The sequence below is a fragment of the Phalacrocorax carbo genome, chromosome 5 (genome assembly GCF_963921805.1).
Source record: "Phalacrocorax carbo chromosome 5, bPhaCar2.1, whole genome shotgun sequence".
Classification (NCBI taxonomy): domain Eukaryota; kingdom Metazoa; phylum Chordata; class Aves; order Suliformes; family Phalacrocoracidae; genus Phalacrocorax; species Phalacrocorax carbo.
The window spans coordinates 8,152,579-8,167,248 of NC_087517.1; the positions used below are offsets into that span (position 1 = coordinate 8,152,579).

The 14,670-nt window shown below is 36.3% G+C and overlaps 1 protein-coding gene across 6 annotated transcripts in view; it reads right to left on the reverse strand.

Annotated features, from left to right (window-relative positions):
* Positions 1–14,670, reverse strand: part of ACMSD (aminocarboxymuconate semialdehyde decarboxylase) — a 28,751-nt gene that overhangs the window by 11,135 nt on the left and 2,946 nt on the right. For 3 of the 6 annotated variants that reach the window (XM_064451073.1, XM_064451074.1, XM_064451076.1), the window contains 5 exons: positions 13,904–13,948; positions 7,651–7,747; positions 4,112–4,161; positions 2,554–2,790; positions 201–294 (listed from right to left, as the gene is read on the reverse strand). In XM_064451073.1, coding sequence (XP_064307143.1) covers positions 201–294; positions 2,554–2,790; positions 4,112–4,161; positions 7,651–7,747; positions 13,904–13,948 — 523 coding nt within the window. Of the gene's footprint in view, positions 1–200; positions 295–2,553; positions 2,791–4,111; positions 4,162–7,650; positions 7,748–13,903; positions 13,949–14,019; positions 14,355–14,670 lie in introns of those variants that run through there. The other 3 variants (XM_064451077.1, XM_064451078.1, XM_064451079.1) reach the window with 3 other exon arrangements.

Genomic DNA, 14,670 nt, shown 5'->3' on the forward strand with positions numbered 1-14,670 from the left:
AGATAAACTAAAAAAGCTTAAAACCAAATGACTGCTGAATTTGCACAATGGATTTAATTGTAATACTTGATTTTTTAAAAAAAAGATTGATAGGAAAATAATGTAGGTTTTCGCTGCACTAGTACCTTTGCAACAATCTTCTGGGCATAATCCAGTGACAGTTCATAAATGTAGATTAAGCAAAGTAAATATACACTCACCTATTAGCCAGGGAAACCAATATTTGGACATCCTTCCGTCTATCTGCATGTCCCAGGGGTGTACAAAGAGACAGCTATTTAATTTTTCAGCTGCCTGCAGAAAAAAAAAAAAGATCTTGACTAATCATACCAAAATACATCTTAGTTCTTAGCCATGCTTTAAAGATTACCTGCAAAATTGTACTGAGCATTCCTACTAGTAATGAAAATAGGCCCAGAAGTAAGAACTATAAGCAGTATTTGGCTATATTTACTCCTCTGGGCCATATCCTGAAGCCCTCTCTCAGTTTCAAAGTTCTTTTTGAGAATACAGGATTCGAAACACTGATGGTAATATCTTTTTAGTAAGCCAAGTGTTCCTCAGATTAATGTGGTACAAAAATGCTTTTTAGCTGTGTTTGTCAGCCATCCTGCAGTATAAAACTTGGTTCAAAATAGCATTCTTTTGGTTTCATTACACATATGAGGATGAATTCTCATAATGTTTTATAGAACCATTTTAGGATGGTTCTGCAGAATTTTTCCAGCTGCATTCAGGAATTTTCATTGCCCTTGCACTACATTTGTCTTCTTTGGCCCTCTTGCCTGGCTTAAAAAAAAAAATTAAAACTATTCTTAATCTACCCTCAGAATTTGAAATCTAGCTGTATTATGATCAATAATCCATCTCCACTCAAGTATATTAATTTTTCCAAAACTACTGACATCTTTGGAAAAGAAAACAGAAGAACAATATAGGATGCTGACTCTGACTGAGTAATTTAACTATGTGCTTAAATTTAAATATATAGTCATCAGAGTCATTTATATGCTTAACCAGGATTTAACAGCTTTGTTTTGTCAGATGTATTTCTGGACATCCTCTTGTTGCTAAGGAGATTATCACACATTTGAAAATTTTGGGTTTATTTACCCATACGTGCATAAATAAAGCTGCAACTTTTGGATTGTAGGGAGTAATTACCGTCTACGTTTGTAAACTAAAAATAGCAATTCAATAACTGGCTTGGTAGACTGATAAAGTTTATTATCATATATGGCTTAATTTCACAATCTTTATTATCCAGGAATGTTTCTAAAACTGATAGTGGTTACTTCTTCCATGCGTTAAACATAAGCTGAAGAATGTACCATATAAGAGAGAGATCCCAGTACAAGAGAGGGATCTCAGTACAAGGGAGACATGGAGCTACTGGAGAGAGTCCAAAGATGATGGACTGGAGCATCTCTGCTATAAGGAAACACTGAGAGAGCTGGGACTGTTTAACCCCAAGAAGAGAAGAAGGTTCAGCAGGGATCTTACCAATGTACATAAATACCTGAAGGGAGAGTGTAAAGAAGATGGAGCCAGGCTCCTTTCTGTGGTGACCTGTGCCAGGACCAGAATGGGCACAAACTGAAACACAGGAAGGTCCCTCTGAACCTCAGGAAACACTTTTTTACTGTGAGGGTGACAGAGCACTGGCACAGGCTGCCCAGAGATGTTGTGGAATTTCCATCTTTGGAGATACTCAGAAGCCACCTGGGCATGGTCCTGGGCATCTGGCTCTAGGTGTCCCTGCTTGAGCAGGGAGTGGGACCAGATGACCTCCAGAGGTCCCTTCCAACCTCAGCCATGCTGTGATGCTGTGAATGTGTGCAACTCCGAGAGTGGAAGTTGATAACTGACTGCATACGACCATAAAAACAAAGAGTCCCGATGCTGCACTAACAGAATAAATTGAGCATTCTGAAAAATAACCTCTATGGATCAATTGCAAGCTGATGGCTATAATAATCCGTAAAACAGATACAGAATGTACATTGATTAAACCCCATTATTTAGACAAATGACCACCCTCATCTGGACCTCAGGCTATTCAAGAAATGCAATCTATAAATTCATTTTATAATCAATACATTCAGTTTGGAACTTTTGGTCCCATTTGCATAATTCTATATGGTACTTTGGCTCTATGGGTATCTCTGAAAATCTCAGGGAGTTTTATCAATTACCTCAATAGGATTGGATACAGTAACTTGAACCCAAAAGCAAACAGTGCAGAAATGCTTTATTTGATACTGCACTTATCCTCACAAACCAAGAATGCAACTCTACAGTGAGAACTCATATCCTAAAAATATTTTGTTATTAATTATCATAAAGTATGTTTCAGAATGTTTTATATTGTGTTATTGTCATTATATCCTATAATGAATTATCATATATGAGTAAAGCTGAATCTCTCTGATCACTAAGCAGATTAGAAGGTATCTATAAGCTTAGTTGATGACTGAATATATCCCAAGATATTTTTAGACAGAGTTCCATATCACAGAATTCCCCAAAACAAGGAAAGAAACATCTACTCACAGCATAAATATCATACAGTTCTGGTGCATTCAGGTCCCATTCATTGACATGAGATCCTATTTGTACTCCAGGAAATCCAAGTTCATTCACGCAGCGATGCATTTCCTTCACAGCCAGGTCTGGAGCTTGCAAAGGTATCGTACCCAAGCCGATAAACCTCTTGGGGTACTTTTTTACTGTAGCAGCTAAGTCATTATTTAATATCTGGGCTAGATCTAAAGCATCCTGAGGTTTGGCCTGGTAAGATATTAAGCAGAATAGAACATTAAAATAGAGTTCTCAAATGTTATCACCTTTGGAAGATACTGGATAAATGTCACTGCAAATAATTCAGGGACAGTGTTTGAACCTAAAATTTACTTTACAGTTCTGAATAGCTGGAAACCAGTAGGGCTAAATTCTGCCTCACTTTAAAACCTCTGGGTGCAGTTCTGCTTCTTGTCTTTAATATTTTATCAACTGCTGTTGCCTTTACTGCCCAGGATGAGTGTAATAAAGCCCAGTTTGCTGATACACTTCAGTATCCGGTCTTTTGTGTAACCAATCCTCTGTTTTTGTTCATCCCATTGCAAAAACCTCAGCATATAATTTTTAAACATAGCAATGAATATTTACTCTCACATTATTGGAGTTGAAGAGATAAATATAAGAAATGTGAGACGCTGCAGCATGAGAATTCTCCAGAGAAAACTCAAGCAAACCTCTCTAACATTTAGAAGGAGATAACAGTCATAATTCTAATAAGGAACTGCAGTGTCCACACAATCAGTTTCCCATTTCCCCCCCAATACATATTTAATGGAAAATATTCCCATAAATACCAGAATAAAATTTTAAATATATGTCACCCAACAAGAAGTTCTGAAGATCAGTGGTACTACTTATTTGGGCTTAACACAATGATTTTTAATGTAGCATATCTGTTTACATGTAACAGCTTGATTTGCACACATAGCTAAATAGTCAAATCGAGAATGTATTTAGAACAGCATTTTGCTATGATTTACCTTCCCAGGCTTCCCAGACTTTTTATTTCTTTGGTGCATTCAAGATCACCATGCAGGGAACATACTCATTTAAATTTGCTACTGAATTTTGAGATTCAAAGCATTCTAGGTCACTGAGTCCCGTGCTGCATTTAAAAGAAAGTGGGGCAAGACCAAAAATATATATTTTACTTCTTTTTTAAATGAGAAAATACTGATTGATGTCTAGCTTTCATGGAGTCTGTACATATGTCTACCTGCTAACCATGAATTCATGCTGTGTAAATTCTCTGTGCTTCCAGCTCCCTCCACAAAGTCCCTAGAAGAGATTCTGTTGTTGCCTCATTCTTTCTGACTGAGAGTACTCCAGAGTGGAGCTTTGCCAGGATACCCTGCTGGCTCTTCTTATACCTAGACTATTCTTTTTGTCTTTTATTTTTCACAGCAGAACAATTCCCCATTTACTTCAGTACTCTGGTGACCACTTCAGTCACCTGATTTATAGAAGGATGCATTTATTTGTAAAAAAATTTGTAACATACGAATTAGAAAATATGCTAGTAGGAACCTACCCAGTAGCTGAACATTACAGGGACTGTGGAAAGGACTTGGACTGTGACACCTGAGTAAGAAAAAGCAGTTATTAATCTTTCCTCTTTTTTTTGGTAAAATGTTAAAAATAAGAAAGCACTTTGATTTGAAAGGTAGAAGGTAAAAGCTTTAATGGTAAGAAAGACTGGTTTAATAGTGACATGGATAGAACCATTTTTTGCTAATTAAAGATCACGGTAATAAATATTTTAGTGTATCAGTTTATTAGGATTGGAATATTTTTGCTATGCAGAAAGAAAAATAACACTTTCATACTCATACTAGATTATTTGTGAAACTAAGTATTTTGATTTTAGGAGGTATGCGCTTGTACAATTAATTAAAATAGCAATTTAATGTTACTCTCACATAAATGAATGTGACGTTAAACCAACAGAATACTGTATCTTAAGTTTACTTTGGGGTCATGTTTATCATATATATATTTAATAAATCAATATGTAAACTAGCTCAAAGATAAACAATATTATGTTAACAATGGTAAACAACGGTATCTTAACAGTGGTTGTTAAACAATGTTTTCCTGTGTTCCCCAAAGCTATATTGTGTTATGTTTCATTCAACCTGTGTCTGGACTACTGAGGTTGTAAGTATAAGAAAATCTGTTTTTAGAGATAACTTTGATGTTCACAATAAAGAGAATTAAGTCTATACTGTTTTCTGTTCAAACACAAATCTTTAACATAACTTAGTGTGTGACAGGTTACAGGAATGAACACAACAAACCTAGCAGATTAACAACAGAAGAAACAATAAACAATAATTAGGACCTCACTAAACAGTTACATGTAAAACTGTTGGGGTTGGTTTTTTTTGGTTTGTTTGGTTTTTTTTTTTAATTTTAGGTCTGATTGTAATATTTATGCACATATTTTGTTGTCATGCTGTAAAAATTTTAACTTGGTTGTTAGTAACGAAACTACTCATGCAAAAGATGACAGAAAAAACCCTATGAGAATTACTTCTAAGACAATGACCTTGCCAAAGCACTCATATATTTAACAAAATGATTTTTCCTCCTTCTCAGTATTTTAAGTAGGAAACAAGGGGAAGCTGATTGACGCATATCTCTTAGCAGATCTCATTAATATTATGTACAGCATCAGTGGTTTGTGGTTAAGGATTAGATCTAAAAAATTAAATAGATACTGAAGTATAGCCTAAGTTATATTATCCACCAGTGTGCTACTAGACGGTTGATTAGTATGTTTGAGAACATTCACCGTGTCTTCCACAATAAACATTGTATCTGGTTTAAATACACTTTTATGCTTCTGAGCGAGTTTAACATAAACCCTAAACGTAAATTTCCAGGCTGAACATTCCTAGACAATAGCTTTAGGGAGAAGAAGAACAAGCACAGAAAGCCCTCTACTTTATACCCTCTTCAGAGGATTTTACAATGGAGAAAATAATAAGAAAAGGCAGTTCAGGTTAACTGAAAGATTTTCTCCAACAAAATTGTGATGATTTGTGTCACAGAACGGTGATGTTAATTACCTTTTCAGCTTGTTCTATTGAATTACCTTGATAGCTTGTTTTACTGAGTGCATCAAGACACAGGTTTGTATACCAAATAGACCTATGACATATGATTATATGTACACTGGCTACCATTTCTTATTACTGGCAAGAATTCTTAGGCATTGCATAAACAAAGCCTTTTAGCTACCAAGCTGTAAGTTATCTCTCTGAGTTAATAATACCTTACAGTGACTGATACCAGTTTTGTCCAGCTGGGAGACTCCTTGCATCTTTGTTCCAAAATTATGCCGTGTTTGGAGGTTAAATTTTTGGGTATAATCTGTCTTGGTCTGTGTTACAGAAAACAGTCTTTGAACTAAGTAGCTACAGCTTTGTAAACTGAAGAAGTGTAAATGTGGCCCACAGACTTTATCATTAGAAGACCAATAAGAATGAAAACTACTAAGACCTTTTTTTACACTTAATCTGCTGATGCCTGTATCTCTGGAGTGCTGTAATAAAGGGGACATTTTTATGGCACAAGTCACCAGATGGTGCTGTAACACACAGTTTTAGATTTTTTTTTTTTTTGACCAAGTGAGCATTCTCTAGTTAGTGGAGAAATATTGTGGCATTGGCTTTATGATACATTTTCTTTACTGGAAAGCTGTTGCAAAAATTTGAAAAAATAGCTCCTGCGTTTTTCCTTTGTCTACAGCAGACACACAGGGGAGAATTGTTTTGTAGAAACTTGTCATTAGTGTTGTGGGAAATATCTGAAAGGGTAAGATGCCCAAAGGCGATTTATGATCCACACTGTGGTTGAATGACATAGTATTCCTCAAAATCCCTGAACTAACTCAGGGAATGATTACAGTCTAGTCAAGGCAGCATATTTCAGACAGGCTGCAAAGACATTCTAGCATTCCAATTAAATATCTAATGGTTGGAGTTTGAAATACTGCTTCTGCAGGGTGAAAGTGAGGTAGTTGAAAATTATCTAAGTTGTGTTTATGTAAGTTGCCCACCAGCCCTTCAGTTCCTAAATCAGCCTATATTATGTGTTGCAGTAAACCTCCATAAGGAGAATGACCAAAAGTATCTCCGAAAATGCTATCCCATGAGAGAAGGAAACAATAATCAAAAAGATGCTACTTATAAAATATCTGCTCTTTGAAGTAATTCAGATGTTTATTCCTTATGGAAAGTTGGAGAAAATATTTAAGTTGTGTCTACTGAGAAACTGATGTAGGGAATTATTCAATTACTCAATCTAAGAAAAAAATAGTCTTTAGTAACAATATTTTTCTCAAAGAAGTAATCTGGAATTACCATGTTAATAAGAACTAACAAAAATAATTGATCAGTCTATAAGTTCCTTCTCTCATTCTCAGCCTCCCATCTTACAAACCTTATGCAGTGGCATGTAAGTAACTTGATGGAAAACAAATTTGCAAATTTGGCACCTGGTTAGGTTTCTTTCTAAATCAGGAAGACTCTTGTTTCTGAAAAAGTAATTGTAGCAGTTCTCTAGGCCTGGAGTCCTCCAGCAAAAATAAAGAATGAAATTGCAACATCTAACCAGAAAAAAACATTAGAAAAGGAAACAAACATACAAAAATTCCTATGAGTAAACAGAATCTTTTTAATATTTGGAAAAAAAATGAAAGGTGTTCCTCTTCTACATAAATCACTTTTATACCTGGAATGTACGTTGCCTTTTCAAGTCCCCAGTCAGTCATCCTTATTTATGTCACCTAATTCCTTGCTGTATTAACAATCCCTCCAAAATCAGTGAGCCCATGTGGGGAAAAAATTGCTACTGAAAATGAGGAAAGTTATGGGAACATGGCCCAGCTGAGTCCAAATATAAAGCATACCAGTTTTCACAGACTTTCAACAGATTAAGCTAAAGAAGCAGTATGCTAAACCTTTTAATTTTGATATTGTTATTGAGCACTTTCACATGTGCTAACAGAGGAGTTGCTGTTATTCTAAATGAGACACAATGATTTCAATTCTGTTATGAAGGTACCTGATAGGTCCATCTCTTTAATCCGTACTTCTGGATCCCAGCAGTTCTCTTGAATAACTCTAAAAACCTTTCCATCCTTCATCATCTTTGCCTGTCCCTGTGAAATGACATTTTCATATATTATAAATGTGACAAAGTAGTACATGCTAATTTATAGTCACTTGAATATATTGTGCTCCCTACAGAAATTCAGCGACAGAATTTTGTTCTTTAATTTTTATTCAGTAGGTATTTTTAATCAAAGACTATTTTAAAATTGTCATTAATAAAAGAGTCACTTATAGTTCAGATTTAATTCTTCATAATTAAAAAAATCTCTTTTGCAATATATATCACTCTACATTTGTTTGGAAAAGGTATCAGGTACCTTTATCCAAGTTTATCCTGAAACCAAATTTTGACCTCAAAACAATGCTGTAATTAAATCATTGCTAAATTTTCCCCTTGGGCACATGTGTGTTCTTTTAAAGTCAATAGCATCACAATGATTCCAGTAACTACAGAAATAATTGTGCAACTCTGTTAATTTCAGTCCAGTTGTTTCATATCAACAGTGACACTGAGACAGAGGGATGCCTATTATGTTGTCTTCAGATTGCATTGTCTTCTTGGTAAAAAAAGAATTATTGTAGAATTTGTATTTGGGGAAAAAAAGCCCCAAACAAAACCTAAATGCCATATAAAATCATCACCTGAATTAGTGTAATACTTTCCCCATATACCACCAATTCCCAAACTTACAAAGTTCAAAATATTATCAGGGTCGTGAAATTTAATACTGTTCCTTTAACTATGAACATTGAAACTTCCTTTTTAAACTTAATTTTTGCTTTATTTGACCATTGTCCAAAGAGGTTAAGTAGGAACAGTGTCATCACATTAAGCAAAGTACATTGTCTGTTACAGTTATGGGTATCCACATGCTTCTGTGGACTTGTAAAGATAGAACAGTCCTTCTGTTGGCTTACACGTGCACAAATTGATGAGATACAATTCACCAATACTTGCAAGGCATGAGTATTTCTTGCTTGCTTGAAGCTACTAGAGGGATAAATGGAAATGGATGAAAGTCAGAATACCCACATGACCCTGTGTATTTGGGATGGGTAAGGGCGGTCATGCAGCAGATGTATTGGACAGAGAACACACTGCATCTGCCATTGCAAATTGAAAACCACATGAGAGAACACAGCAGCTATTCCTTCACTTTCACAGTAAACAGAAGCTAAGTGCAGGGCACTCTTCTGACCCTTCTGGAGAGGGAATGCCCTCCCTCCAAAGGCCACTTTATTATTCCTCACAAAATCCTGTCTGTTTTTCCAAATAAAAAACCTCTGTTAAATCAGAATATTCCCTACCAGTATGCTAAAACAGAAATAACTAATAGAATTTCTCTACTTCTTGCTGAGCTGGGTTTCTGTCCCCTCCTTCTAGGAAGCCAGACTGTTGTTAACCTTGAATTTGTTATTAACTTCATACATCATTCACAAATATACTGCCCTAATGAATATTTTAAAGCTCTCTTCAACAAATCTAACTGTGCTGCCTTGGCAAACTGTCAAGTTACTTGTTAGCTGTATCACAGGTTGTGAAAATTACTTGAAATATTACAGTCAGTAATAACAACTACATAGTCCTGATCCCCTGGTAAAATACTTCAGGTTCTTGTAAAATTGATTTTCCAACCTGACAGAAAGGTTTACTGTAGCCATACACTCCGATACATTAAAAAAGATGAGTGCATTGCTGCAGACTGCCTTATAAACAGAAGAGTATTTGGGGTGTGAATAGAGAAAAAGACAGAGTAGAAGTGAGCATACCATATTTCTGTGAACAGGAGACTTAATTCTTTCTCAGACATGGCTAAGGCATAGCAGTTGACCTGCTCATACATATATTTTCTTCTGCTCATACTGAAAACGTTATTAGGTAGATTGTAATTTTACTAGCAACTTTGACAGTGCTCATACCTAAATGCTGAGATAAATAGTTGTTCTCAGAATGCTGCAATACAGAAAAGGTTTCTAAGAAGCCATGTGCTGTTCTCATTGAAGAATTAGTTGAACAGGTGGCTGTTTTCATTTGCATTAACCAATTCTTTGTGAATGCGCTACAGGTCAAGGCTAAGCTCACAGCATTGTATGTTGGTGACAAAAAAACCTGATTATGCAGGAAAGCAAAACATGATCATCTGAATATATTCATGCTTGTGTATTTAAGGATGGAAAGATGTGGCTCCAGCAATACTGTGACTGGAAAATTAGTAATATTGCTGTAGACTCGAGACACTGTTGCGATAGACTCTAGATACTGCCACTAATCTGCACCTCATATTTTTAAAATGAGAAATTATCCAGACACCTCAACTGGGAAACAATTCTCAGAGTTTTTTTCACTAGTTAGAACGAAACATGGATCAGGAAAAAATATTCAGTTTCCAAAGCAATGGGTACTGTGCTGAAAATATCATAAAAGAAAGACATGAGATTTTTAATTGCAAAGGTAACACAATTTTCTAAGGGCTCAGCTGAAGAATTATCTTCTCTCCCAATCTCTTCTCTCCCAATCTCTTCTCTTCTCTTCTCTCCCAATCTCTTCTCTCCCAATCTCTTCTCTTCTCTTCTCTTCTCTTCTCTTCTCTTCTCTTCTCTTCTCTTCTCTTCTCTTCTCTTCTCTTCTCTTCTCTTCTCTTCTCTTCTCTTCTCTTCTCTTCTCTTCTCTTCTCTTCTCTTCTCTCCTATTCTATTCTATTCTATTCTCTCCTATTCTATTCTATTCTATTCTATTCTATTCTATTCTATTCTATTCTATTCTATTCTATTCTATTCTATTCTATTCTATTCTATTCTATTCTATTCTATTCTATTCTATTCTATTCTCTCCTATTCTATTCTCTCCTATTCTCTCCTATTCTATTCTCTCCTATTCTATTCTCTCCTATTCTATTCTCTCCTATTCTATTCTCTCCTATTCTATTCTCTCCTATTCTATTCTCTCCTATTCTATTCTCTCCTATTCTATTCTCTCCTATTCTATTCTATTCTATTCTATTCTATTCTATTCTATTCTATTCTATTCTATTCTATTCTATTCTATTCTATTCTATTCTATTCTATTCTATTCTATTCTATTCTATTCTATTCTATTCTATTCTATTCTATTCTCAACATTATCTGATATTTAACACTGTATCTAATTTATGTGGAAATTAAGAGAGAGATTTAAGTCCAGCAGGTGATTTGGTTCAGCAAGCTACATATAAAGTGATCCCATCACTAAAATACTTAGTCACATCCCAAATTGCACTTCTTTAAAAACGCATGTATTTTCTTCCAGTTTGACCCTGATGCTTCTTCATGGAATGATATGAGAAGGTTTTGCTTTTCCGACCTGTAACAAACAGCTAAGCTGCTAAACCTGTCTCCAACAATTCTCCCCTTCCTGTACCAAACGTATCTCAGAAGCTGTGCCATCTGCACTTTGGTTCAGCAGGTGGCTTGTCCTCTCTTCCTATGCCTGCTTAGACCCAGATCTGAAATTTCAGCATAATGTTTGTTTTCTCCTCAGTCTCGGTCCCAACCTTCATATTCTGTGGTCCTTTTTTCTTTTGTTAGGCATTTGACAGCATAGCCTTTCACGTTATAGAATGACAACAGCGTGTTTATCATGGGGCTGCAATAAATAGAGCATTGCATCCATTTTATCAGCTTTTTTCAACTAATATATGCATATATAGTATCACAAAGAAGTATGATTTTGCAGAGTGACAAGGAGACTAGGAGATGAGGAAATGTCCAGTTCCACTGAAAGGAATAGGCATTATATATTTAAATACCTTGGTTACCTGGAAGATACAAGTCTTGCTGCTCTAAAGAGAATAAATGCTGAAACTTGACATAGAATGAATTAATTAGCCAAGTCACAAAAAGAAACAACAAAGAAGATTGGATACTATATTCTTTATAAGGTTACCCAGGCAGGGAGAGGCATTGTGTCCTCATTTTGTCTGGGACAGAGTTAATTTTCTTCCTAGTAGCTGCTATAGTGCTGTGGTTTGGATTTAGTATGAGAACAATATTGCTAACACACTCATGTTTTAATTGTGCCTATGTAGTGCTTACACTAGTCAAGGACTTCTCAGCTTCTCAGGCCCTGCCAGTGAGAAGTTGGGAGGGGGCACAGCCAGGACAGCTGACCCACACTGGCCAAAGGGATATTCCATACCATATGGCGTCATGCTCAGTATATAAACGGGGTAGTTGGCCGGGGGGTGGCAACCGTGGCTTGGGAACTGGCTGGGCACTGGTTGGCAGGTCGTGAGCAATTGCGTTGTGCATCACTTACTTTGTATAATCTTTTACCATTTTAATTATTATTATTTTCCCTTCCTTTTCTGTCCTATTAAACTGTCTTTATCTCAACCCACAAATTTCACCTTTTTCCCCAGTTATCTCCCCCATCCCACCGCAGTGCAGGGAGCGAGCGAGCGAGCAGCTGTATGGTGCTTAGCTGCCTGCCAGGTTAAGACGTAACACACTGTCACCCTGAAAATGCTAAGTGCTAGATCTTTCTATCACTTATCCTTCTAGTTTTCAGTAAGGAGTTCCTATATTGAGATCATGTCTGAATTTCAGAAGACGGAGACAGATGAACCCTTGTAAAACACTGCATACAGCCTGCCATTATGTAACATAGCTGAGTTTAGCCAGTTATTTGCACTCTTCCCATGCTTTAGGTGGGTTATGTGCTGACACTCTTTGTTGGGCTATTCATGCTCTTAACTTTGCATCTTTTATCTTGCAGCTAACTGTATCCAAATCGTTCCTTCTGCTTTTATCTATCCAACCTCTCTTGTCTTCATATTTTTTCTTTAATTCTCTGGCTAATACCTTGCATTGCTTTTAGCCCTTCTGTATCTGTACAACCCACAACATTCCTGTGGTAGGCAACTACAGATGAAGTTTTTCAAGTCAGGACAGGTACCTATGATGTGAGGTGGAAAGTGAACTGAGGTCTCCTGAGACCTATTTTTAATGCCATCTTTCTAATCTCCCTCCTTCCAGAGGCCAATGCCATTTGCAGTGACAGGCTCTCCAAAAGATTCCTAGAAGCTATGAGCTGACAGATCACAGGAGGAAGCTGGCTTCCTGTGACAGTATTTGAGGTAGACAGGGATATCTGAATGCCAAAGTTATTGTATGCTAACAGACGTAACATCTTTAAAACTAGCTGGTACAGTTAACCTACGTACTAATGTAGAAAGGGAATTATTTTGCCGTATCAGCCTTATCTCGCCTAGGTCCTTGTGCCCTCCTGTAAAAAAAGCACTGATACTGGTGATTTTTAAAATGCTTTTATCAAAAGGTAAACTGCAACATTTTGATCTTGCTTTCAGAAGTTTTACATTGTTGTGTCACTGTGAATGTCACTGAAATTATTGCCAATTTGCTCTACTCTGAGTGAGATCAAGCCTTTAACAAACCAGTTCTGTCCCCATCAGAGTAAATACATGTATTAGGCTGACTTCAGTACTGGCAGGTTGGATTCTGAATGCAGATGGACCGTTAACATAGACTCATGGCATCTGGAGACATATTGGTCCAGTTGTACTAATGTAGTTCAGAAGTGCCTTTGTAAAGTTAATAAAGTGGAAGGTGATAGAAACTTGAAGTAAAATCAGACCCAGTCTGCCTTTTACGTGCCAATAATCCTCAGGCTCCCACTTTTCTACATAATGGTCCCCAAATCTATGGATTTTCTATATTCTGCTACTTTTTCTTCTTATCATGAAGTTACAGAAATTACTTTTTCCCTTTCATGCAGATGTGCAGACATCTTAATTTCTGAGTTCTTTAACTTTTATTAAAATACCAGTTCCTTTTGGTTTTGCTTCTCATACAGACGACTGCCTTTAAAAAAAAAAAAATATCTACCTGTAACCTGCATTAGGTTGACCTATCTTATTGAAAAGATAGCTTAGGGTTATCCATTTCAAGTGTTAAAATGAGATGATGATGAAAAATGGATAGTGTGTTCATATACGAGAATGTGAGTTTCACCTCTCAAGCAAAAAGTTCTACTAAGGTGCATTAGGACTTGGAGTCATATTACTTCACATAAGACAGACCTCTAGAGAAATCTCTATCAAAGACATAGCCCATCTTATTGCCACTTTACTTTTAAATAGATTTACTGTGAGTTTATATTTCTGTTGACAACACAAGACCAGCTTAGAGCACCAAACAGCCCAAACCTTGCAGTGATGATCCAGGTGTACCCATCCACCATATCCGTATCTCTGTGAAAGAAAGAAGAAAAAGCCAGTGCTAGTTAGCACTCTGCAATAATAATAAAAATCTCAGTTCTTACCGTCCAGCAGAACCTTATTCAGGAGAAATGCACGTGCTCAGCTACAAGTAGCCCCACTGACTTCAGCAGAAGTCCTGAAGTTTAACCGGACTGGACTAACAGTGTTTGCAGATCTGAACTTCTAGCTCCCAGTTCAACAACATTTTAAGTAAGTCCTACAACTGGTTTCAAAGTGCTTAAATTTGCTTACTATATTGAGGTTCTAACTGGAACAATTTGAACACAAAAAATATTGAAATCAAGCATTTGGCAATATGAAAATTGAGCTGACAGTTTTCCAGCTGGTGATCAGTTAATCATTAGCACACAGATGTATTGATTCCACTTTTCAGCTTCCGTGATTCAGCAGCAGGACTGAAGGTCAGTCTCTTGTCTATTAATATTTAAACAGCCAAGAGAAGCTAAAAAGCAGAAGCTTAGATGCAACTCGATTCTTCCAGAGATTCAAAACTGTTTATGCAAAAAAACCCAAACCTACAAAAGATGTTGATTTCCTTTTATTTTCATAAATTACCAGATTAGTAATACATGTAATCTTGAAATATCATAATAGACTGAAAACAATGCCCAGAATTCCCATTTTTCTGTAACAAAACATTTCAAAGGAAATCAAGTAAAAGCAGGCATTTCTTTCACTGAAATGCAAACAAT